We start from the raw sequence: 25,823 nt of genomic DNA, 5'->3' as shown, positions 1-25,823 counted from the left end.
GACAATAATTGAGTGTGACCAAAACGTGGCGGTGAAGTATGTATATATTCTCTCCCCACCGTATGTATATTTCTCCCCCCCCCCCCCCCCCCCCACCCCCTCCTAATGTACAGTCTCATCCCCATCATATGTATATACTCTCTGTCAGGATCTATGGGTAACAGTACTGTATATTTGCATATCGTATATGTCACAAATGTAACAGTACTATATACCTGTATGTCATGTATGTCCCTATGCCATACATGTCATGATGTCATGTATGTTGTGTGTATGTCATAAATGTCACCATGAAGAGAAAATGGGGGACCCTGATGTAAACAAGACGAACGTCTTTCTCAGGTCTGCATCCCCTTAACAATTGTGTGTATTGAGCCGTACTGTATTGTATCCATTCTGCAATCTGTTAAATAAAGTTTTCATTCATCCATTCATTCATGAAGCGATGCAGAGACATGGTGGCGTGGTCCCTCACCGCTCTTGGCGTGGTGCTCCTTGCTGCGGACGATGTAGAGGAAGCGCGGGCTCTCGGGGCAGAAGGGCAGCAGGACCATCTGCAGCACGGTGGGCAGGACGGTCAGCCCCAGCAGCACGGGCCACAGCTCCTCGTTGCCCAGCAGAGAGTCCAGGCCCAGGACCTGCAGGCCGAGGGACGGAGGAGGAGGTGAAATGAGAGGGGGATGAAGAGGCAGTTTGACCCAAATGGGCTTTTAACTAGGGATGTTCGATATTGGCTTTTTTACCGATACCGATATACCAATATTGTCCAACTCTTAATTTCCGATACCGATATCAACCGATACCGATATATGCAGGGTCCCCCCCCCCCAAAAAAAACTGAATAATTTCAGGTAATTAACATTAAATATCTCTTGTCGTGTAATTAACACAACATTATGCATACTTTTGACAATAAATAAAATCTGAATTTGTTCTTACTTGCTTGCCTGGGTAAATAAATGTAAAAAAGAACGATTAAAAAAAAAAAAAAAAATACAGATAATTTCCGATATCACATTTTAATGCCAATATCGGCCAATAATATCGGTAGGCCGATAATATCGGACATCCCTACTTTTAACCCTTTCACTACCACACTACAGAAGGTTAACCTTATGCAAGCTGCTTTTCACTGTCGCTCCGTGTTTTTCTACCTATCGCTACCTTAATGATTTATTATAGCCCTTTCAACTCTAAATACTCTGTATGTTAACTCCCAGTTCCATGGTACTTCTCCAGAACTGTGAATTTATTTATTTAGATTTATGACCGCAGTACTTCACCGAAAGGACGAGTAGCGAGATCTCTCCGTGGGAGGACAGGCGAAATGAAGAAGTCTCCGTCTTATCAGCTACACACAAAGGACTATGTCGGGCACTGCTGAAGTCGAGGATATTTATGAAAGGCGAGAATACTTCATACTTCATTTTGAGTTTTAACGAGACGGAAGACGACAGTGGTTTTGGTTGTCTGAGTAATAGCACAGCTCCAGGGCAACGGAACTCCCCCGTGTAGGAGAGAGCGACGGAAGCTGCCCCGTTTAGGAGAGAGCGACAGACAGCTCTCCTGTATGTTATTTCATAAAGACCCCGGATGTGAAGTGAGTGACCCACCATCACCACCACCACCACCACCATCACCACCACCACCACCATCACCACCATCATCATCATCACCACCACCACCACCAGCTAAGTACCTAGCTTAGCTTCAGTTTAGCCTAACCTGAAAAGACAGGAAATAAGGGAATATGCCGGGACTCGGCTCTCCCACAGAATGTACAAATTGCTTGAAGATGCGTATGAAGATTGTAAAGCTGGAGGCTCGGGTTTCTACCCTGTACCAAATACAGCAGAATGAGCAATTCCTTGACTCTATGCTTGAAGCTACTACAAATATAGCCAACAATACCATGATTGAAACCTGGCCTATGCTAGCAGCTACAGAACAGCACCACCCAAAAGACGGTCCTTGGCACAACCAAGGAGCTAGACCAAAGCAGTGGATCACCGTCAAGGAAAAAAAGAGAAAAAAACGAACCAGGACCTCACCCCCGGTACCGCCAAGAAATAGTTTCAACCTACTCTCAGAAACATGCATATCAACACCCAAAGCAAAGAGACATAGAAGCGTGGCTAACAACGCTAACGAAGCAAACAGCGGGCGAAACGGAGCTCACGCTAACGACGCTAATAGCAAGAATACCGGAGCTCACGCTAACACTAGCGAAGCAAACAGCTGGCATGCCGGAGCTCACGCTAATGCTAGCGAAGCTAACAGCCGGCACATCGGAGCACACGCTAACGACGAGACGACGAGGAAAACAGAGCCACTAGTGACATGGCTAGCAAACACGACCCAGACCGAGCGAACGGCTAACAGCGAAGAGACTATCATGCGCCGAGAACGTCGCGGTAGCCAACGCCGAAGGTACGGGACCAGCGTTAACATGCCGGCTATTGAGAAGGCTAACGAGGCTTCACCAAGGCCACAGGACTGTGGAAAGAACCGGCAGACTAGGCCTAGCCCAAAAACAAACGGCCCCAAAACTGTTGGAAAGAAAAATGCTAACCTCACACAGAAAATAGACTGTATACTGATTGGAGATTCCACAACAAGGTATGTGGAGATGGCAAACACAGAAAATATCTGTCTAGACAATACATCTGTCAAAGAGCTGGCCGAAAAACTTCCAACACTAATCAGACCGGGAATAAGAAAAATTGTCATTCACTCTGGATCGTTTGACATCCTGCGAAAGAAGACTGGCACAGAGACTTTGAAAGACGATTTCACACGTTTAATGAACACACTAGACAAACATCAGTCTGTGTACACAAACACTGATGTGTCCATCAGTGGACCAATTGCATGCTTTCGCAGAGGACAGGAAGCATTCAGTCGACTCCTAAATTTTAATTCATGGTTAGGGGCTGCATGTCTCGTACACGACCTGAAATTCATTGACAACTTCAATGTTTTCTGGAATAACCCAGAACGTTTTCAAAGAAATGGCTTCTTCCCAAATCGCTTAGGTTCAAAGCTCCTATCAGCAAACATGCGTCATGCCTTGATGGCCTCCAAGAATATTAAGCTCACACCAGCACGAGAGATAATCATGAAGGACACAATCTCACCACGGATTACAGCAGCACAAGACGTCCCGTCCCCCCCGTCCCCCCCCATATCACACAAGGCCATCTCGTCTGATCAAATGTCCCCGAAAGCACAGAACAGTCAGTACGGTACAGAATAGCACAATTGCCATGCCATCTCTCAAAACATACAAGTAATCCTAACCAGCCAATGGCATGGTGAAAAATATACACCATCAATGCGTTTACCTGCTATTAACCTCAGGGCCATCACGGTCAAGCCAAAGCAGACCTCCTCTAAAGAAGTCCAACAAATAAAATTAGCTCTCCTAAATGTCAGATCACTGAATAATAAAACTTTCTTAGTAAATGATCTGATTAAAGAAAATAACTTAGATTGCATCTGCCTAGTAGAGACATGGCTAAATAATGACACAGCTACATCAATAATGATTGAAGCTTGTCCACCAGACTATAACTTTTTTCAAATACCCAGGAAAAATAAAAGGGGCGGAGGAGTTGCAGCAATCTTCTCCTCAAAACTCTTGTTTAGAATCACAGAACTAGGCGAGTTCATGTCAATGGAATATCTTGCCATTGAACTAAAAACAGAATCAACTATTATTGTCACAATATACCGCCCGCCTAGACACTCACCAGTATTTATACAGGAGCTCTCTGAACTGATCTCACTATGTGTTACCGGATATGATAAGGTGATCCTAAATGGAGACCTGAACATCCATTTTAATAAGAAAACAGACTCCAAAACTATGGAACTAAAAAATCTACTGGATAGCTTTGACCTAATACAGCATATAACAAATGCAACTCACCGGCTTGGGAATACACTAGACTTAGTTATAACAACAACTGGGCTAAGCATAACAAATATCTCAATAACTGAATTACCTCTCTCCGACCATCACTGTATATTTTTTGATACTCAAATAACCCTTACTAAAACAAAAAAAGAAATCATAGTTAAAAAGAGGCTCCTAAACGACAAAGCTGAATCAAAGTTCATTGATCTTATCAGACTACATGAACCTGCACACAATCATGACAGCTCTCTAAATGAAATGGTAGAAAATCTCAATGATGCAATGTCATCTATATTAAATTCTGTCGCCCCATTAAAAACGAAAAAGAAGAAAACTAGAGCCTCGCCCTGGTTAAACTATAATACGGTCAATGAAGAAAAAAGGAAATGTCGTGCAGCGGAGCGAAAATGGAGAAAAACAAAAACCACCATATGCTGTGATATATACAAAGATGCTTTAACTGCTTATAATAAAACCATCCGCTTAGCAAGGAAAGATTACTTCTCTAAAATCATTACAGAAAATGCTGGAAACTCCAGAATCCTCTTTTCCACTATTAATGTACTACTCAACACTGCCCCTACACCTCCTCAGTCATCAACGGTTAAGTGTGAAGAACTTGCACTATTCTTTAACAACAAAATAACCTTGATCAGGGCCAGCATTACTCATGATGGAAATAAAGTTGATTGCGGCAAACCGTGCAATGTAACCATGAGAAGTTTCACATGCATCACATTAGATGTACTCTGCAAAACTGTCTCAGAATGTAACTCCTCCACCTCAGACATTGACCCTATACCTACAGCTTTCTTCAAACGGGTATTTAATAGTGTTTCAAGCCCTGTGCTAGATATCATAAACACTTCCCTTAGGACTGGTATTTTCCCGGATGCCTTTAAAACAGCAGTTGTAAAGCCATTACTAAAAAAACCTAACTTGGATAGTAATGAAATGGCAAATTATCGTCCAATATCCAACCTACCATTCATTAGTAAAGTACTTGAAAAGATAGTTTCAGTTCAAATAAATTCCTTTCTTGAAGAAAACAACATCTTAGAAGAATTTCAGTCAGGATTCAGAAAATATCATAGCACTAAAACTGCCCTCACCAAAATAATCAGTGACCTCAGACTAAACTCTGTCGAGAATAAGATCTCCATCCTTATCCTGTTAGATCTCAGTGCAGCATTTGATACAATCGATCACGATATTCTAATCGATCGTCTTGAAAACCATGTCGGTTTCTCAGACCATGTGCTAGGCTGGTTTAAAACATACATCAGAGGGAGGAAATTCTATGTTAAACTAGGAGATCACATGTCTGATATATACGACAACAACTATGGAGTTGCACAAGGGAGTTGCTTAGGTCCTTTACTCTTCTCCCTTTACATGTTACCGCTGGGTGATATCATCAGATAACATAATGTAGATTTCCATAGCTATGCGGATGATACACAACTGTACATATCTGCTGAACCAAATTATACAGCGATTAGCTCCATTACAGACTGCTTACTGGCAATAAATAAATGGATGAGTAAGAACTTCCTGAAACTAAACGAGAACAAAACTGAAATTCTAATTATCGGCTCCAAAACTAAAAAAGAAACATTAATAAAGAACCTGGGGGGACTAACCCCTTGGATCAAATCTGAGGTCACTAGTCTTGGGGTTGTCATAGATTCAGAACTGAACTTCAATTCTCATATTAGCAAAGTGACGAAAACATCGTTCTTCCATCTCAGAAATATAGCAAAAGTACGACCATTTATTAATCAGAACGATGCTGAGATATCATAAACACTTCCCTTAGGACTGGTATTTTCCCGGATGCCTTTAAAACAGCAGTTGTAAAGCCATTACTAAAAAAACCTAACTTGGATAGTAATGAAATGGCAAATTATCGTCCAATATCCAACCTACCATTCATTAGTAAAGTACTTGAAAAGATAGTTTCAGTTCAAATAAATTCCTTTCTTGAAGAAAACAACATCTTAGAAGAATTTCAGTCAGGATTCAGAAAATATCATAGCACTGAAACTGCCCTCACCAAAATAATCAGTGACCTCAGACTAAACTCTGATGAGAATAAGATCTCCATCCTTATCCTGTTAGATCTCAGTGCAGCATTTGATACAATCGATCACGATATTCTAATCGATCGTCTTGAAAACCATGTCGGTTTCTCAGACCATGTGCTAGGCTGGTTTAAAACATACATCAGAGGGAGGAAATTCTATGTTAAACTAGGAGATCACATGTCTGATATATACGACAACAACTATGGAGTTGCACAAGGGAGTTGCTTAGGTCCTTTACTCTTCTCCCTTTACATGTTACCGCTGGGTGATATCATCAGAGAACATAATGTAGATTTCCATAGCTATGCGGATGATACACAACTGTACATATCTGCTGAACCAAATGATACAGCGATTAGCTCCATTACAGACTGCTTACTGGCAATAAATAAATGGATGAGTAAGAACTTCCTGAAACTAAACGAGAACAAAACTGAAATTCTAATTATCGGCTCCAAAACTAAAAAAGAAACATTAATAAAGAACCTGGGGGGACTAACCCCTTGGATCAAATCTGAGGTCACTAGTCTTGGGGTTGTCATAGATTCAGAACTGAACTTCAATTCTCATATTAGCAAAGTGACGAAAACATCGTTCTTCCATCTCAGAAATATAGCAAAAGTACGACCATTTATTAATCAGAACGATGCTGAGAAGCTAATTCATGCATTCATATCTAGCCGGCTAGACTACTGTAATGCACTTTTCACAGGTCTCCCTAAGAAAACCACAGAGAGGCTTCAGCTAATCCAAAACTCTGCAGCCCGACTGCTAACTAGAACCAAAAGGAGAGAGCACATTAGTCCAGTCTTAGCCGCTTTACACTGGCTTCCTGTAACATTTAGAATCGACTTTAAGGTCCTTCTCCTTACATACAAAGCTCTAAATGGACAGGGACCTAGCTACATCGCCAACACTCTAATAAATTACACACCAGCAAGAACACTGCGATCATCAGCTGCTGGACTACTAGAGGCTCCCAGAAGCAGTCAAAAGAGGATCGGTAATGCAGCCTTTATCAACTATGCCCCAAAACTATGGAACAAACTACCCCAAAACATCAGGGAAGCCAACTCGCTAGACATCTTTAAAAGACAGCTTAAAACCTATCTCTTTGCTCAGGCATTTCACTGATAGATATCTGCTACCACCTAGTGGCAAGAGGAAACATCAGGGATATCCTGACACAACTTGTATTTATTCTTACCCTGCCTACTCTTTTACACTGCCTATCAAATTCATGTGTCGGTTATTGCACTTTTTACTTCTTACTGATGACTATTTTTAAACTGAATCATTTTAAACTATTCTTATTATTCGCTATGCTCGCTCATGCCTGTATTTTTATTTTTTTTTATGTCCGTCGGTTAGTGCACTTTTTAATTACTGAATAGAGAGCCTATTAGGATGCTAGATCCTAATGTGAAACACTATGCTGTAGTAGCATTGTACAACCAGGTTAACTGTGTCCTGGCTGTAGCATTAAACCAGGTTAACTGTGTCCTGGCTGTAGTAGCATTGTACAACCAGGTTCTGTACCGTTAAGAGGCTCGGCTTGGCATCACACTGCACTATCTCGCGTACGTGCACGCGCACTGAATAAACCACAAATGTACCTCTAATACCAGTATTAGTCTGACCACACCCCTCATCAGCTTACCTTCATAAGCAGGTGTGTGGTCACCTGCTCTCCTCCTTCTCGCTTTCACCACAAGGAAAGTGCCTCGGTAGTACCCCACTTGGCGTGTTTGTTAGTTGAAAAGAGTTGTGACTGGTTTACATTGTGCTTAACCTTTTTCTTCTCTCACTTGTTGTATAAGAAAAAGGTTTGGGTCATAATGTATTCCGCGGAGAGTAGACCCGCTAGACCTACTCTTCACCACCGATTCTCCATTCCCGCCTCCGTCGTGCGTTCCGGTGCTGGGCTGTTGCCACTCTCGTGGTTGCCGACCCAGCCCGGGAGACTGCCGGTGGATAGTTTTCCTCACCGACGAGCCGAGGGTTCGGTGCCGTCGCTCTGGCGATGGCCTGATCTCGACTCTGGTTCCTCTGTTTCTGGGGAATCGCCCGTTGATGAACGGGGGATTGTCTTAGAGCCAGAGGATTTGCGACGAAAACTTTTTGCGTCTGCTCGCTCACGTCGCAACATGGTGGCGTGCAGACGCGAACGGCCTGGGTTTGGGGAATTGCTGGAGACCAGCGAGGCCGCGTCCGACTCTGGATTTCTGATGGAAACTGAAGACTTCATGGAGGAGGCGGACGGGTTCTTGTATGATGGTCCCGTGGAGGAGAGTATCCCTCCTCCGGAGACCCCGGAGGGGGGAGAAATGGCTCCACGGGGCGCCTTGTTCGAGGATGTCGAGGAACCACCTTGGCCTCATCAGCAGGATGCCCTACTGTCAGCCGCATCGGATTGTGGCTCCTTGACCAGTCGCAGCCTGCTGTATGCGAGGGATGCGGGGTCGGTGGAGGAGGGTCCGCAGGGGGAACTGCGGGCCTTGTTTCCCGAGCTCATGGCGGTAGCCGCCGCTGCAAACGGTGTGCCGCTGCCGCTGCCATTGCCTGCACCTGTCCCTGATGACCTCATAGGCCATCCCTGGCAGCGTCCCCCGGTGAGAGGGGTGGACGTTGTCTACCCATTTTTCCCATCGATGGGGGCCTATGTTCGTCGGGGTCAGGCGGTGTCCAACATCATGGGACTAACTCCCGCCTACGTACCAGTTACGCGGGTGTCGGGGTTAGTCAAAGGTATGGGGGAGGGCGTACCTCGGCTTGACAATCCGATGGCCGCGCTCCTCTGTCCGGATATGGTGTGGGAACCCCTATGCAAGCCGGTCCTCCAGGGGAGGTCGGCTAGGCGATTGGCTTATTGGGGTGACCAGTCATTCATCGCTGGTACACAGTCGCTGGCTGCGGCGTCTAACATCGCCCACCTGGCTAGATTTGTATCGGGGATAATGACGGGCGGCGCGGATCTGAACGAGGTAAAATGCGATCAGATCACCCAGGCTGCGGGAGCTGTGCTGCACCTTTCCCAGGTGCTGGCCATAGCCATGGGGAAAGTGCGCGCCCTGGCCACCCTGGGCCAGCGTCATCTTTGGCTGGAGCAGGCCCGTGTGCCGGAACGGAAGAGAGCCCCTCTTCTGACGGCCGCCCTCTCCGACGCTGGCCTATTCGGGAAGGCCCTGCAATTGATGACCTCAACATGCAGAGAAATGGCAGAGGAGAGATCCGTCCTTCAACCCCATTTTCCGCCTCCCGTCCTTGCCGGTGGGGGCAGAAGGCTTCCGCGACGTCGAGCTGTCTCCGTCGCCGCTACCACTACCTCCACCGCCACTGCTGGCCCTGCCAAGAGGGCCAGGGGACGAAGCGGCGCTTCGGCCACCGCCGGCCCATCCCAGACCGGAGGAGACGGTAGGGAACGTCGTGTCCAGCAGACTGTAACCTATCGTCCCTCCGGGGCTCCCCGGGGTGGCAAGACTCGAGCGGCGCGAGGTGGCAGGCGCCGTTAAGAGTGACTTTTCCCCTTTGTGTCCCCTCTACACCCTTCCCGGCCCCTCTGTGATTTTGTGCCTTAAACACTTATTAATTAATAAAAATAGTTCCCCGATATAAGGGGGACTGTGTTTGGCCGAACAAACTGTGTGTTTCTTCAATACAGATCATGTGGTGGGGTTGTGTTTATATGAATCTACCCTGTTACGTTGGGGGGGTGAGTTGTGTTGTGTTACGAGTTTTAAGCAAGGTCTGCAACTTACACTCGGTAATAGGTTCTATTAGCTTGATGCTCCACATGCAATTAGAACTGGTGTTATTCCATTGCTTTAACTAAGTATATGTGTTTCACAACGCTGTGTTGTTAGTTGCAGTAATGCTCGTACGCACATTTTTTATGGCCTAGCCATTACTCTCGTTCAGCGTTCTTCCTATGTGTAACATAGGCTACGGGTATGGGATTCACGCACAGGCGACTTGTGTTTTGTTGTAAACCCTTTTTACACTTTGTGGGTAGCTGACATTGTATTAGCTTGTGCTATATTTTGTTCTACCGGAGGTTTTCAAAATGGCTACGGTTGTTTCTGTGTGTAGGGATAGAAGGTGTGTTTTCGGGAGGGGGTGTCGGATAAACCCCTCCTTTTTTCCCACTTGATTGGTTTAGAGGATTTGTTGATCTTTTCTGCTGAGCCAGTCAGGGGGGGGGGGGGGGTATGACAGGATCCGGTGGGTTTTCCCCGCCCGTTATAGCGTTGTTGCTATGGCGACGCCTTCCATGAGCTGGGGTCGTAAAGATGTCGAGGTTGGGCGCAGAACTTACAGCCTGCTGCGCCCGTTTATGTGTCAAACTTGAGTCTGTTGGTCACGTGTCTCACAGTTTACATATCTTTTTCTTGACCGTGGTCTCATGTGGGAAGGTGTTTTCTGGGGGAATCTGGTCTTACACTCTGATTAAAAGGAGTGACTGGATTAAAATCATGTGAAAAACAGGGTTTTTACTCCCAGCTGTGCAGTTAGGTCATACGTGTGATGCCTTTTCTTTATTTTATAAAGAGTTGAATGTGTCTTGATGGATATGAAATGAGGGTCCCTGATGGAACAAGACTGACGTCTTTCTCAGGTCTGCCTCCCCTTATCTTTTTGTGTGTATTCCTGTACTGCAGTCTGTTGGGTAAATATTTTCATTCATTCATTCATGGAGTTGATTGCATCTCGCCCCTCTTGTCGTTCCCTGGGCGTCTTGGGGATTCAATATGGTGGTCTAAACGGCCTATTGTTGATGTGGGTATGTCAGAACGCACACATAGTGCTGGCTCAGGATGTGCTTTGGCCGTTGCTGACTGGCGCGCCTCGTTTGCTTTGGTAAAACAGCGTTTTTATGGAGCAATTGGGATGGGGGTTTTTCCTCTTCCGACATCCTGTGTGTTGTCGATGGGTTCCCGTTCATGTCAGGGGATGATGACGGAATGGGTCTGGACATATGGGGAAGGGTCTCACGCCCTAGGGGTGGGCCGCCGGACGCGGTTCATACCGACACGTCTGGGTGGCGCCTTCTTTTTTATGTTGGGATCAGACGCGCATATCTGCCCCTTCTCCTGGGGTTGGCAGGTCGGCGTGATTAGGGCACGGGACTGGTTCTGGTCGCGCTGGTCCAGATCAGTGCACCCGTTGTCCGCTGGGGATGCAGATCTGCTGTTCTGGTACCCTGAGGGACTTAGGGTTTTTTCAGGGGGGAAAATGCTAGGTCGATCCGGGTGTCACAGGGTTGTGCGTTATGGGACCCTTTTTGATGTATTCTGCACTGTCATAGTGGCTTATGGCCGTGCCGACCTGTACGCGTCCGATCTCGTCGGATCTCGGCCGCTGTGCGGGTTGGTCTTGGTTGGTACTTGGTTGGGTGACCTCCTGGGAATACCGAGTGCGGGGTGCTGGGGCTGGTCTTCCATATTACGCTCTTCTCTTGCGTTTTGGCGCTGAGGAGCCTGTTGGGTGGGGTTAACCTCCTTTGGGATCCTGTGCTCCCCGTATCGCCGGGCCCGGTCCAGGGTGATGCTCGTTGACCCGTAGGCCCGGGATAGCCCTGTTGGGAACCGGAACGTGGGCTGCGGCGGTGCCGCAGGTGCGTTTCGGGGTTTTTCCTGAGGGGTTATGGGACCAACCATTGCATGGGGTGATGCCTGGGTGGTTGGTTCTCTGGTGTGTTGCTGCAGTGTCAACTCCCGGTTCTCCGGTTGAGGGTGCCCCTGCACGTTCATGACGTCTGCCGATCGTATGGGCTTTTCTGTGGGCAGCTGTCAGGGGCCGAGTGGTCTACGGATCCCACTTCTGACGTGCTGTTGAAAGCTTGGTTATGCGACAACGCCAGCATACGCCCCTTCCGCCGGGGCGGCTGTTTCAGCTGTCCTTTCTGGCGCCTGCCTCGTCCGCAGTTTTCCAGGCTTGGGTTGACAGCCTGTTGCCTGGTCTTTCCCCGGTGCACTGCCTGCTTCCGTTGGTTAACTCTTGTGTGTTATGACCATGCTGTCTGCCTGTTGCAGGGCTTGTGTTCCAGGCGGTGTGCTGTTGGGGGGGACAGGGCCCGCTCGGCTGAGGGGCCTTTGTCCGAATACGCTGGCGATGTGGGGGGCGGGGTCACTAGGTGCCCCCCTGGTGGGGTCTTGATGCTGGCATCATGGACTTCTCCGGGCCCCCATTTCAGGGAGCCCAGTCCTTTGGTGGATCTGGGCCTTCCTTCGCGCTCCGCTGCTACGGCCTTGCCACGGGGTTGGGTTGGCCCTTGACCCCGTGATTCTGGGGGCAGTAACGAGGTGGTTTCCTCCGTTCGTTCCCGGGTGGCATGCGGGTTGTGCGTGTGTGTAGTCGTGGGGTCAAGCCACGGCTGCTCACCCTGTGCGTTGAGTTGCTTGAGTGCCTCTTCGCACGGTCGGGTCCGTCGCCTTCCCGTGAAGCCCCTAATAGGGGGGCTACCCGCCATTAGGGGGGGTCGGGGGGGCTCGGCCCTCCCTGTTCTGATGGTTGTGGGGGGGCTGTCAGCGGGGTGTATTTGTCAGCCAGCGGCTCCGCTTGGCCTCCCTTGTGCAGTGTGATGCCAAGCCGAGCCTCTTAACGGTACAGAACGATAGGTTATGACTATAACCAAGTTCTGTTAGTTAGAGGCGACGCTTGGCATCAGACGGCCGCTGCAGCCCTTGTCCTCACCTTGTGGTGAAAGCTTGGGAAGGAGGAGAGCAGGTGACCACACACCTGCTTATGAAGGTAAGCTGATGAGGGGTGTGGTCAGACTAATACTGGTATTAGAGGTACATTTGTGGTTTATTCAGTGCGCGTGCACGTACGCGAGATAGTGCAGTGTGATGCCAAGCGTCGCCTCTAACTAACAGAACTTGGTTATAGTCATAACCTATCGTTAACTGTGTCCTGGCTGTAGCATTAAACCAGGTTAACTGTGTCCTGGCTGTAGTAGCATTGTACAACCAGGTTAACTGTGTCCTGGCTGTAGCATTGAACCAGGTTAACTGTGTCCTGGCTGTAGTAGCTGTTAGTAGAACCAGGTTAACTGTGTCCTGGCTGTAGTAGTAGAACCAGGTTAACTGTGTCCTGGCTGTAGCATTGTAGAACCAGGTTAACTGTGTCCTGGCTGTAGTAGAACCAGGTTAACTGTGTCCTGGCTGTTGTAGAACCAGGTTAACTGTGTCCTGGCTGTAGTAGTAAAACCAGGTTAACTGTGTCCTGGCTGTAGCATTGTAGAACCAGGTTAACTGTGTCCTGGCTGTAGTAGAACCAGGTTAACTGTGTCCTGGCTGTTGTAGAACCAGGTTAACTGTGTCCTGGCTGTAGTAGAACCAGGTTAACTGTGTCCTGGCTGTTAGTAGAACCAGGTTAACTGTGTCCTGGCTGTAGCAGTTTGGTTTGTTAGAACAGACTGTAATCTTATGCTTATGGCAGATCAATCAGCATGGATTGTCTGTAAACTTTAATACATGGCAGTTTGGTTTGTTAGAACAGACTGTAATCTTCACTTGCTTATGGCAGATCAATCAGCATGGATTGTCTGTAAACTTTCACTTGCTTATGGCAGATCAATCAGCATGGATTGTCTGTAAACTTTATGCATTGTTGTCACTTGCCATATCTTGCTATGCTCGCTCATGCCTGTATTTTTTATGTCCGTTCTATTTTATAATTTTTATTTTATTTTTATTTTACTATTTTTAAACTGAATAATTTTAAACTATTTTTACTATTTGTGTTACTGAAAACTATAAGCGGAGAGCCTATTGGGATGCTAGATCCTAATGTGAAACACTGTGATTCTACCTGTCTATCTTTTTATGCTCGCTTATGCCTGTATTTTTTACTGTTGTGAAGCACTTTGAACTGCAACCTCTGTATGAAAAGTGCTATACAAATAAAGTTATTATTATTATTATTATTTTCACTACCACACTACAGACGGTTAACCTTCTGTAGTGTGGTAGTGAAAGGGTTAACCGTCTGTAGTGTGGTAGTGAAAGCGGTAACCGTCTGTAGTGTGGTAGTGGAAGGGTTAACCGTCTGTAGTGTGGTAGTGAAAGGGTTAACCGTCTGTAGTGTGGTAGTGAAAGGGTTAACCGTCTGTAGTGTGGTAGTGAAAGGGTTAATCTTCTGTAGTGTGGTTGTGAAAGGGTTAACCGTCTGTAGTTGGTAGTGAAAGGGTTAACCTTCTGTAGTGTGGTAGTGAAATGTTAACCGTCTGTAGTGTGGTAGTGAAAGGGTTAACCTTCTGTAGTGTGGTAGTGAAAGGTTAACCATCTGTAGTGTGGTAGTGAAAGGGTTAACCGTCTGTAGTTTGGTAGTGAAAGGGTTAACCTTCTGTAGTGTGGTAGTGAAAGGTTAACCTTCTGTAGTGTGGTAGTGAAATGGTTAACCTTCTGTAGTGTGGTAGTGAAAGGGTTAACCGTCTGTAGTTTGGTAGTGAAAGGGTTAACCTTCTGTAGTGTGGTAGTGAAAGGTTAACCGTATGTAGTGTGGTAGTGAAAGGTTAACCGTCTGTAGTGTGGTAGTGAAAGGTTAACCGTCTGTAGTGTGGTAGTGAAAGGGTTAACCTTCTGTAGTGCGTTGTGAAAGGGCTAACCCTTTGTCATGAGGCAGTGAAAGGGTTACCCTTCTGTATTGTCGCAGTGAAAGGGTTAACCCTGCACTCTTGAGTAAGATGTAACCGATAGCCGCATACAGACCGTCATCTGCACCTGTTTATTTTTCTCATATTTTTATATTCAGATTTTATTGCCTATATTCTACCATTACCCTGCCCATACCTGTACCTCCCCTCCTCCCTCGTCGATTGTTGCTATGACGCCCGAATTTACCCAAAAGGAATATCTTATCTTATCTTATCTAAGAGTTTTAGACTGTGTGTTTATTTACACATAAAAAACCTGGGCTCATACAGAAACAAGCATTTTCATCATAAAGTATTCTGTATTTTGTTGTGACACATAATAAACAAACTTGAACTTGATAAAAACAATGACATATACAATATAATCCATAAAGAAATGTGAAGGAGAATATAATGCCATACGGCTTCATGTTTAGTGAAAATAAAGGTAAAGAAACTACAAATAATGACAGGAAAAATTAACGAAATACAACAAAAATAAAACGTGTTGTACTTGGTATACTTGATAATGTCAAGTATTGACGTTTGATTCTTACTTCTCTGGTTTCTGGCTTTGGGAGAGAGAGTGGCTCATGTTGGTACACCCTCCCCAGACCAACAGTAGGGCGGAACTAGAACCAGCAAGGGAATTGGCAGAGGATGCCAGTGAAGAGCATCTTCTCCGGTCACTGTATAGTCGTACCTGTGCTATGAGGATGATGCCAGTGAAGAGCATCTTCTCCGGTCACTGTATAGTCGTACCTGTGCTATGAGGATGATGCCAGTGAAGAGCATCTTCTCCGGTCACTGTATAGTCGTACCTGTGCTATGAGGATGATGCCAGTGAAGAGCATCTTCTCCGGTCACTGTATAGTCGTACCTGTGCTATGAGGATGATGCCAGTGAAGAGCATCTTCTCCGGTCACTGTATAGTCGTACCTGTGCTATGAGGATGCCGGTGACTATAGCCAGCTGGTGCAGGGTGCCCAGAGCCCCTCGTAGACTGGTGGGGGCAATCTCACCCACATACATTGGAGTCAAGCCAGATGACAACCCTGGAGAGAGAAGACAGGCAAAGGTCAGAGGTCGGACTCTGTGTCGAGCAGGACAGATCCTTGATGGTTTAGTCTTTTTACTTCACGTGTGACTTTGTCCAATTTACTGTAAGTACTGTAGTTAGATTTGCTATTTCCATTCACATATTAAATGGCCATTTCAGGGGTAAATATAATAAGTGCTCCATAAAGTAAACGGACCACAAATAAACAACAAGAACAGAAACAGGAAAGCAGCTTGAATTTCGCTAATGTACATAGATTACATTAGATTCAAGGAAGTCACCAAGAAACATTCCTGTTGTGTATGTTTCCATTTAATCATTTCGCTGATTTACAGATTGTGAACAAGTCAGCAGCAGGAAGGGTGCAACTCTGGCAGCTAAGGGTCAGTGGTGTTGTTTGTGTGTTTTTTGTATTTTGGTAAATAAAGGTGTTTCATCAACAGTAGAGCCTGAAGCACTTTGGGCTGCAATTATTGTATGAAAGGTGCTCTACAAATAAAGTTTATTATTATTGTTATGATTGTAGTAGAGGGGCGCCAGGGTGGCGCACCACGTACACCGCTGTGGTGCAACGCGGCCGTCCCGGGTGCGTGAATATTAAAGGCAACCAATTTGTGTTCAGCTTTTCGTTCAGCGTTTCTCTGATTGGCCACACGGCCACGTGACCGCCCTAGCACACGCCCTTCGCGGCAGAGAGAGACGCGGCAGACGCGGCAGCACTGGGTTTTATCACTGGAGATACATTTCTCACTCACCATTGTATTTTGCGCCATCTGACAATATCATAATGATGTGTTTTCTATATTATATCCACAATCATTCATCTAAAAATTGTATGGGCGTAAATACATGTTAAGATATTCAAAATCGTCACAGCAGTATTGTTCTGAAGGGCCAGATTAACATTGAGAATCTACGTTTTATTGTTTTATATAACTTGTATATTATTTATATATATATAAGCTATATCCCTTTAAGCCTCCATTTGAATCATAGCATTATTCGCTTTCCTCATTGGATAATGCCCTTGACGTTCGCGGCGCCAAGGACCGCGCCCCTGAGACAGGTTCAAAGGCGAGTCTGGACAAGTTGGGACATGCCTGGTGCCAGCGCATTGATTCCAGACAAGAGCTGAGGCTGGGCACTAGAAAGCCCTCTAAGTATATATATCGTGGAAGGCGCGAACAGTAGTGTGTTCGGTGAAACAGTGTGTTCGTCTAAATAGCAGTTGTATGAAGTAACGTGAAGTTCGTCCGGAGTAATGCAACAGCAGTAGCTGCACCTAGCATATAGCAGAGTCAAGTTCGACCTAACTTAATGTGAAGTAAAGAGTCATCATTTAGTGTGAATCGTATTACAGCAGTTCGTTCGGTGTGCAGCATTAACAAGCAGTTCGTTCGTTTAGTAACTAGTGTGAACCTTAGCAAGTGTGTGTGGACTTAGTAATTAGTGCCAGCACACGAGGAGGGCCTAGTCGCAGAACTATTGGACATGTGCACATTGGAACCTACCGCGGCGATATTGTAGAACCATTATTGGTTGGATTATAGTGATTGTGGAACGTACTACCGTGGAGAAGAGCATTGTTAATACCCACTGTCGTTTGGATTTAACTACCTTGAAGATCTTACCTCGGGCTAGCTTCGAGGACGAAGCTGGCTGGCTATCATCATTGCTATCGAGCATTGGATTACAGCTATTACCTTGCTACTGAGCACTTGGATTATAAAGACCGGATCCGTATGAGAACCCCTTTTCTTCAAGTGAACAGCCTGAGTATCCGTACATTCTTCCTTCCTCTGGAGCTTACAACTCTGGGAGGATATCACCTGTCTCCAGCGGTACCCTCGTTTACCCCCCTATATTGCCATCCCACGCCAGGCGGCGTTTGGTCTAGTATACCTAGCTTAGGAATTATTCATTCCCACTGACTTTGCTACTTGCTGACTTTCTCATATTATTCGCCATAAAAGAGCGACCAAGTCATTCCCATTTGTATATTGGATGCATAATAATAAATACTGTAAATGATATCTCCTTGTCACCGTGCCGTCTATTCTGAGTGTCTGCCATATTTAACTGTACTGTCTGGCAAGTAATAATAATAATATGTAGTAGTGGTTTAATCTATCACAATCTTTAATACAGTCAGGGTTTGTAACCCCTCAGTTACAAGTATAGTTTGTTTATACTTCAGAAGTGATGTACAGTGACGAGTGAATCTGGTAGTTGGTTGTTAAAAACGCGAAATAACATAATAACGTTACAGTTTCTAGTTCAGTCAGCAGCCTCGCGAAATAACATTATACATTATGCTCCGCGAAATAACATTATACATTATGCTCCGCGCTTCAATTATACATTATGCTCCGCGCTTCATTGATTCATTTCATAATCAGTCAGCAGCCTGTGTCCTCCGAAATAACATTATACATTATGCTCCGTGCTTCATTCATTCATTTCATAATCAGTCAGCAGCCTGCGTCCTCCACTGATGCAGCAGTTTCTAGTTCAGTCAGCAGCCTCTCGAAATAACATTATACATTATGCTCCGCGAAATAACATTATACATTATGCTCCGCGCTTCAATTATACATTATGCTCCGCACTTCATTCATTCATTTCATAATCAGTCAGCAGCCTGCGTCCTCCGAAATAACATTATACATTATGCTCCGTGCTTCATTCATTCATTTCATAATCAGTCAGCAGCCTGCGTCCTCCACTGATGCAGCAGTTTCTAGTTCAGTCAGCAGCCTCGCGAAATAACATTATACATTATGCTCCGCGCTTCAATTATACATTATGCTCCGCGCTTCATTCATTCATTTCATAATCAGTCAGCAGCCTGCGTCCTCCGAAATAACATTATACATTATGCTCCGTGCTTCATTCATTCATTTCATAATCAGTCAGCAGCCTGCGTCCTCCACTGATGGATTTCATTTGGGACCGCTGCCGCTTCCTCCACTGATGGATTTCATTTGGGACGGCTGCCGCTTGCCTGCCGCGTTCGCGGCAAAAGGGGGCGGGGGGGGGGGGGGTCGCGGCCAATCAGAGAAAAGCTGAACACAAGTTGGTTGCCTTTAATATTCACGCCTCCTGGACCCGGCGACCTTTGCCGAATGTCTTCCCCCGTCTATCTCCCATTCTTCCTCTCTCTCTCTCTACCGGACTGCCCGGTAGCAAAAACCTACCAAAAACATAATATATATATTTTTTTATTGTAGTAGAGTCCTCACCACAGTATGCACCGATGACAAAACGCCCGAGGATCATCATCTCAAAGGAGCGGCTGATCTTAGACATGGACATGAAACCTCCGCCGATGAAGGCGAACATGTTGTTGATCAGCATGGCTTTCCTCCTGGCGGGAAACACACACAAGACGGACAACATTTTTCTCAACAGCGCATCGTCAACCACCAGTCATGAAACAGGCAGTGGCCGGTGCCTCCCGGCGAGAGGACAGCGCGGCAGGACAGGGGACGGACAGATCACGAACATCACCGGAGCACACAGACAGCTCATGCCTTTATTTCTGATGCGCTGACTAAATGTCTCATCGCTGATTGTGTTTTCAAATAGAAAAATGCTTCATATAGCTGCCATAATCAAGTCAAAGTCAAAGTCAAAGTCAGCTTTATTGTCGCTTCTCATAATGTACAAGACATACAGAGAAATTAAATTGCGTTTCCCCCTTCCCACAGTGTATATAAAAATAAAAGATCTAATATAAACATAAAGTAACATATAGGACACTATACACATAAAGTAACATATGGGACATGATGTACACACACTATACAGGACTATACAGTATAAACAGTTGCTAAAAATTTTTTATGTATGATTGAAATAAATATAGGAGGTAAAAGAGACCCCACATGTGACATCCTCCGGGCACGACGCAATTAACACAAGTAGATTTCTTTGAACTGATTTTAATGAAGCTTGTTCATTCTCCATCCAAACCGTAAAATCTTATTGGCTGCGTGCCAGTATACGAGAACATCGATGCGTTATGGTAGTATATCTTTGATCCTTATCTTGGAAGATTGTCTTGTTAAGTTGTCTTGAAGGATTGTCCTTTGCTTATTAAGATTGACAGGTAAGTCAATAATCCATCCAAATTCATTGTCGCAACTCAAGAGAAAGAGGGCGGAAACACGTCACCGGATACCAGGTGTGCCAAGTCTCGTGAGATGAAATAATTGCACAAACAAATAGAAAAATAGTGTGCCACTAATATTGTTATGGTTTGTAACCGACCCCAATCGCACAACACAAGACAGGTATGAGAGTAAGCCAAAACAGGGCATTTATTTCTTACATAACAAAAAGCGGCACAGTCCCTTTAAGGGAGAACACAAAAACACTAGAGTCAAAGAAATATGGAAAATGCGGCACTGTGCCTTTAAGAGGCGAACAGGCTAAGGGACTAAGGCTAAGGGACAGGGCCAGGGCTAAATGTCAAGGACCAGGACCAGGGGCACTGGAGAGGGGGACAGGGACAGAGGCCCGGAGAGGCGGGCTGGAGACAGGGACAGAGAACAGGGTTAAGGCCTTGGACAGGGCGAGGGCCAGAGCTGCTTACAGGGATGAGGACAGGGTTCCGACGGCGGAGGCCTGGCACGGGGACAAGGGCCCGACGGCGGAGACCTGGCACGGGAACAGGGGCCCGACGGCGGAGGCCTGTCACGGGGATAGGGGCCCGACGGCGGAGGCCTGTCACGGGGACAGGGGCCCGACGGCGGAGGCCTGGTACGGAGACAGGGGCCCGACAGCGGAGGCCGGGGGGAAGAGGCGCCATCCTCCCGTGGAAATAGGGAGCGATGACGCGCCGGCTTGACGTCTGGAGTGGGAACACTGGAAAACCTCCCGTAGAGAATTAGAGAGCGAAGACGGTGTCCCACTCCAGGCACGGAGATCCTCTTCCTCCTCCTCGGGTGCTGCAGACGGGCAGCGCAGAACAAAGGGGTCCCAGGGGACGGGGGCGAAGAGACGCATCCTCCCGTGGAAATAGGGAGCGATGCGCACCGGCTTGACGTCTGGAGGGGGAACACCACTCCAGGCCTGGCACGGAGATCCTCCTCGGATGCTGCAGACGGGCAGCGCAGAACACAGGGGTCCCAGGGGACCGGGGCGAAGAGACGCATCCTCCCGTGGAAATAGGGAGCGATGCGCGCCGGCTTGACGTCTGGAGTGGGAACACTGGAAAACCTCCCGTCGAGAATTAGAGAGCGAAGACGGTGTCCCACTCCAGGCAAACGGCGACAGGTGGTGATGGCTGGCACGTCGTCTCACGCCGGAGACGCGGCAGGAGATGGTAACGTACAGGATGGTAACCGTACAGAACTTCATGAACACAGAGTGAACATAGATACAGAACGACCCGACCAGGACTGGAAGGGAGGTCCAGGTATATAAAGCCCTCTGGGGCGCTAATCACAAACTATGACAGCTGCGTGAAGGTAGAGGAACAGAATGTCCAAGGGTGGGGGCTGGTGAAGAGTAGGAGGCAGGCAAAAGTTCTCACAAGGGTGGGGGCTGGTGAAGAGTAGGAGGCAGGGAAAAATCTCGCAAGGGTGGGGGCTGGTGAGGTGAGGAGACAGGGAAGAGATCTAGGGAACAGGCGAATCCTCACAAATATATATCTTATATAAACCAATAAGAAATACAGTGAAATACAATTGAGTGTATTATTACTAATATACAAAAATAAGCATATAAAATTGTAAATGAAAATAACTATACACTTTGAGAGCCAGTCCGTGTTTTCCTTTTTACCCCCTTGAATGCCCAAATCCATTCCAATGTTAACGTTAATATCGCCTAATCTATGTTTTAAATTATGGCTATGTGTCTAATCTGCCCGTCGCTTATCAAAGACTCATTTTCCAGTCAACATTGTCAAAGCATATTGTTTTTTTATCGCTTCATTTTTGTTTGATAGCATTTTGAAAATCACTCGTTTTCGCGGAAAAAACAACCCATTCTATGATAATTGCCTTTTACTGGAATATTCTAGAACGTTGTCATTTGTCGGCCTATTTATGAATCGTTTTCAAATAAACGCTAGATAATCGATAGTATATGTGTGCGCACGCACGCTCTTATTTCCTGATGGCTTTTACAGTCAAAACAGCCATATCACATATAGGGGAAACGCTTATATATCCGTGAAAACGAGTCTGGTTATCCTAAGACTGATAACATAGATTCCTTACCTGAGATCAGATGGTATCCAAATGGATTATTCCAATTGATTGATTGATTGATTGAAAACTTTATTAACAGATTGCAGAATGGGTACAGTACAGTACAGCTCAATACATACAATTGTTAAGGGGATGCAGACCAGAGAAAGACTTTCGTCTTGTTTACATCAGGGTCCCCCATTTTCAATTCATCGTAACATATGTGTTATGGTTTGACACCGACCCCAAACGCAACGACACAAGAGAGTAGATGCAGAGTTGCCAAAAACAAGGGCTTGTTTATTTACACTAAATAAACAGCAAAAACTTGGTAGAGAACAAACAAAGACTGGGATACAAGCATAGATGAATGTTGCTGCTCTGCAGCTTCCCCCGGGATGGTTCGTCTGGGGAAGCAGATGGTGACGTCAGAGCCGCTCTGCAGACTTCTCTCGGCAGAATCTCCGAGGTGGTAAACGGGACCGAGAGGGAGAGAGGGAGCGGGTTAGCTCAGAGTACAGTGGGGAACAGAGCAGGTGACAGGAGAAGTGACTTGTCCCAAAAACAGAGTTATCCAAGTGACAGAATCTTCTGTGTATATACACACTGTGAGTAACGTCCCAAACACAAATCCGCGTGATTGAATCTTCGGTGCAAATAAACACTGTGAGCGAAGTCCCAATAATTATCCAAGTGACAATATCTTCGGTGTGAATACACACAGTGAGCGAAGTCCCAATACAATTCCAAGTGATAATGTCTTCGGTGTGAATACACACAGTGGGCGATGTTAAGGCCAAATATTATCCCAATGAACAATCCAAAAAAGCTTACACTGGGTGAGTGACAGTCTGATAAAAAAGCAGGATATCTTCAGTGTCGTTAAACACACGAAAAACGAATAGGAGCAAAGACAGTCATAAAAACTCACCCAGGCGCTGTGCGTAAAGAGAGTAGGATCAAAGGGGCGAGCGCGTCGCCAGGGGAAACTGGTTGTCCAAGCGGAATACTTCTTGAAATATCCTGGAGGCAAAGCACAGGGAAAAACAGCAGGCAAGGAAGGAACGGCGAATGCTAATGAAATATCAAAACGATCCAACAAAACTTGAATGGGGAAATGGGGTATATATAATCAGAGGAATGCTTAATTGACAAGCTGTGACAGCTGCGGGATGAGATTGACAAGCGTGAGGTTGGGGGAGCACCAATCAAACGGCGTCTATGGGAAGAAGCGTGTGAATAGGGGAATGCAATTGATTAACAAAAAACTAAAGGAACAGAGCGAGTAGGCTTAAAGGAACAGAGCGAGTAGGTGAGCAACGGACAAAAACCTCACAGTACCCCCCCCCCCCCACGGGAGCCACCCGGCGACCAGGCCGACCCGGCTCGTCAGGATGGGCACGATGGAAGTCCGTGATCAAGCCGGGATCCACGATGAGCTGTCGGGAGACCCAGCTCCGCTCTTCAGGGCCGTACCCCTCCCAGTCCACCAGGTACTGGAACCCCCGGCCCCGCCGTCGAACGCCCATCAACCGGCGGACCTGCCACTGGGGGTGACCATCCACCATCACGGGAGGCGGAGGATCAGGAGCTGGAGGCATCAGGGGACTGAGGGAGACGGGCTTAACCCGGGAGACATGGAAAACGGGGTGAATGTGCATGGACGCAGGAAGTTTCAGACGCAGGGCCGCCGGACTGAGTACCTTCAGGACCTCGAAAGGTCAGACGAAACGGGGGTTAAGCTTCTTGGCCGAGGACCGAAGCGGGAGGTCCTTCGCGGAGAGCCACACCCTCTGCCCAGGGTGGTAAGTCGGCGCAGGAACCCGGCGCCGGTCGGCCCCACGACAGGCGCGCTCAGATGTCCGGAGCAGCGCGGTCCTGGTGATCTCCCAGACCCGTCGGCAGCGGTCGAGGTGGACCTGCACGGAGGGAACTGCCACTTCCGTCTCCTGTGCGGGGAAAAGAGGGGGTTGGTAGCCCAGGGAAACTTCAAATGGTGAGAGGCCGGTGGCGGAACTGACCATAGAATTGATGGAGTACTCAACCCAGGGAAGGAAACGGCTCCAGGAAGCTGGTCTCTCGGCTGCCACACACCGAAGAGCAGACTCCACGCTCTGGTTCATCCTCTCCGTTTGTCCGTTAGTCTGGGGATGATAACCAGAGGAAAGACTGACCGTCGCCCCCAATCCCTTGCAAAAAGCCCGCCATACCTGGGAGGTGAACTGGGGCCCCCGGTCAGAGATGATGTCTTGGGGAAAACCATGAAGGCGGAACACGTGGTGAGTCAGGAGGTCCGCCGTCTCGGCCGCCGAGGGAAGCTTGGAAAGGGCCACGAGGTGAACCCCCTTGCTGAATCGATCCACCACGGTCAGAAGGCAAGTGTTCCCCTGGGAGGAGGGAAGACCTGTGATGAAGTCTAGCGCCACATGTGACCAAGGACGGCTCGGAACGGGAAGTGGCTGTAAAAGCCCGGAGGGTGCCTGGTGCGAGGCCTTGCTGCGGGCACAGACCGCGCAGGCCAATACGAACTCCTTGACGTCGTTACGCATGGTGGGCCACCAGAAACGACGAGCCAGGAAGGAGAACGTGCGATGGACGCCCGGGTGGCAGGCGAACCGGCTGGTATGGCCCCATAGCAGCACCCGGGACCGGACTGAGTCGGGGACGAAGAGACGATGAATCGGAACGTTGCTTGGGGCACGCTGGAAGCGTAGGGCACGTCTAACCACCCCCTCGATGCCCAAGGTGATGGCTCCAACCACCCTGGCCTCCGGGAGGATGGGAGTCGGGTCCTCAGAGGGTGGAGCCCCCTTGGAGTGTAACCGGGACAGGGAGTCGGCCTTCGTGTTGCGGGAACCAGGACGGAAAGTCAGCGAGAAGTCGAACCGACTGAGGAAACTGGCCCATCTCGCCTGCCGACCGTTGAGGCGCTTGGAAGCGCGGATGAACGTCAGGTTCTTGTGGTCCGTCCAGATGGTAAAAGGCTCCTCGGCCCCCTCAAGCCAATGACGCCACTCCTCCAACGCAGCCACGACCGCCAGCAGCTCCCGATTGCCGGTGTCGTAGTTCCTCTCGGCAGGGAGGAACCGACGCAAGTAGAAGGCGCAAGGATGTACCTTCTGGTCCGTAGGCGAACGCTGGGATAAGACAGCCCCCAGTCCAGTATCCGAGGCGTCCACCTCTACAATGAACTGTCTCTTGGGGTCAGGGTGGAGCAAGATAGGGGCGGAAGTGAACCTCTTCTTGAGGGAGCGGAACGCAGCACATGCCGCTGGGGACCAGTCAAACGGCAGAGCGGGAGAGGTCAGTCTGGTAAGTGGCTCTGCCACCTGACTGTAGTTCCGGATGAACCTTCGGTAGAAGTTGGCGAACCCGAGGAAACTCTGTAACTCCTTCCGAGTGGTGGGTTCAGGCCAATCCTCCACAGCTTGGATCTTGCGAGGATCCGCTCGGGTCAAGCCCTTCTCAACGATGAAGCCCAGGTAGTCGACGGAGTCGGAGTGGAAACGGCACTTCTCCGCCTTGACGAAGAGCCGATTGTGGAGGAGGCGCTCCAGCACACGGCGGACATGCTGGATGTGCTCCTCGAGGGTCCTGGAGAAGATGAGGATGTCGTCCAGGTACACCACCGCGAACACCTCCAGCATGTCACGAAGGACGTCGTTCATGAGTGCCTGGAATACCGCCGGGGCGTTGGTGAGGCCGAACGGCATCACCAGGTACTCGTAGTGGCCCCTGGGGGTCTTGAAGGCTTCCATTCATCGCCCTCACGGATACGGACAAGATGGTAGGCACTCCGGAGGTCCAGCTTGGTAAAGACGGTAGCCTGGGTGAGTGGCTCGAAGGTGGAGTTCATGAGAGGAAGAGGGTACTTGTTCTTGATGGTGATCTCGTTGAGCTGGCGATAGTCGATGCAGGGTCG

At 47.7% G+C, this 25,823-nt stretch overlaps 1 protein-coding gene across 1 annotated transcript in view; it reads right to left on the bottom strand.

The window, feature by feature from the left end:
- LOC311226720 (solute carrier family 2, facilitated glucose transporter member 4-like) overlaps positions 1 to 25,823 on the bottom strand; it is a gene marked incomplete at its 3' end in the record, with an annotated part of 53,353 nt that overhangs the window by 9,981 nt on the left and 17,549 nt on the right. The window contains exons 2-4 of the mRNA XM_084312132.1: positions 18,944 to 19,068; positions 15,581 to 15,696; positions 476 to 638 (exon numbers count right to left, since the gene is read on the bottom strand). Of these exons, the coding sequence (XP_084168258.1) occupies positions 476 to 638; positions 15,581 to 15,696; positions 18,944 to 19,068 (404 nt within the window). The remainder of the gene's footprint in view (positions 1 to 475; positions 639 to 15,580; positions 15,697 to 18,943; positions 19,069 to 25,823) is intronic.

Source organism: Notolepis coatsorum (genome assembly GCF_963971535.1).
Source record: "Notolepis coatsorum genome assembly, chromosome: 4".
NCBI classification, from domain to species: domain Eukaryota; kingdom Metazoa; phylum Chordata; class Actinopteri; order Aulopiformes; family Paralepididae; genus Notolepis; species Notolepis coatsorum.
Note: the sequence above shows the minus strand (reverse complement) of the source record. Positions and strands in the feature narration are given on the sequence as shown.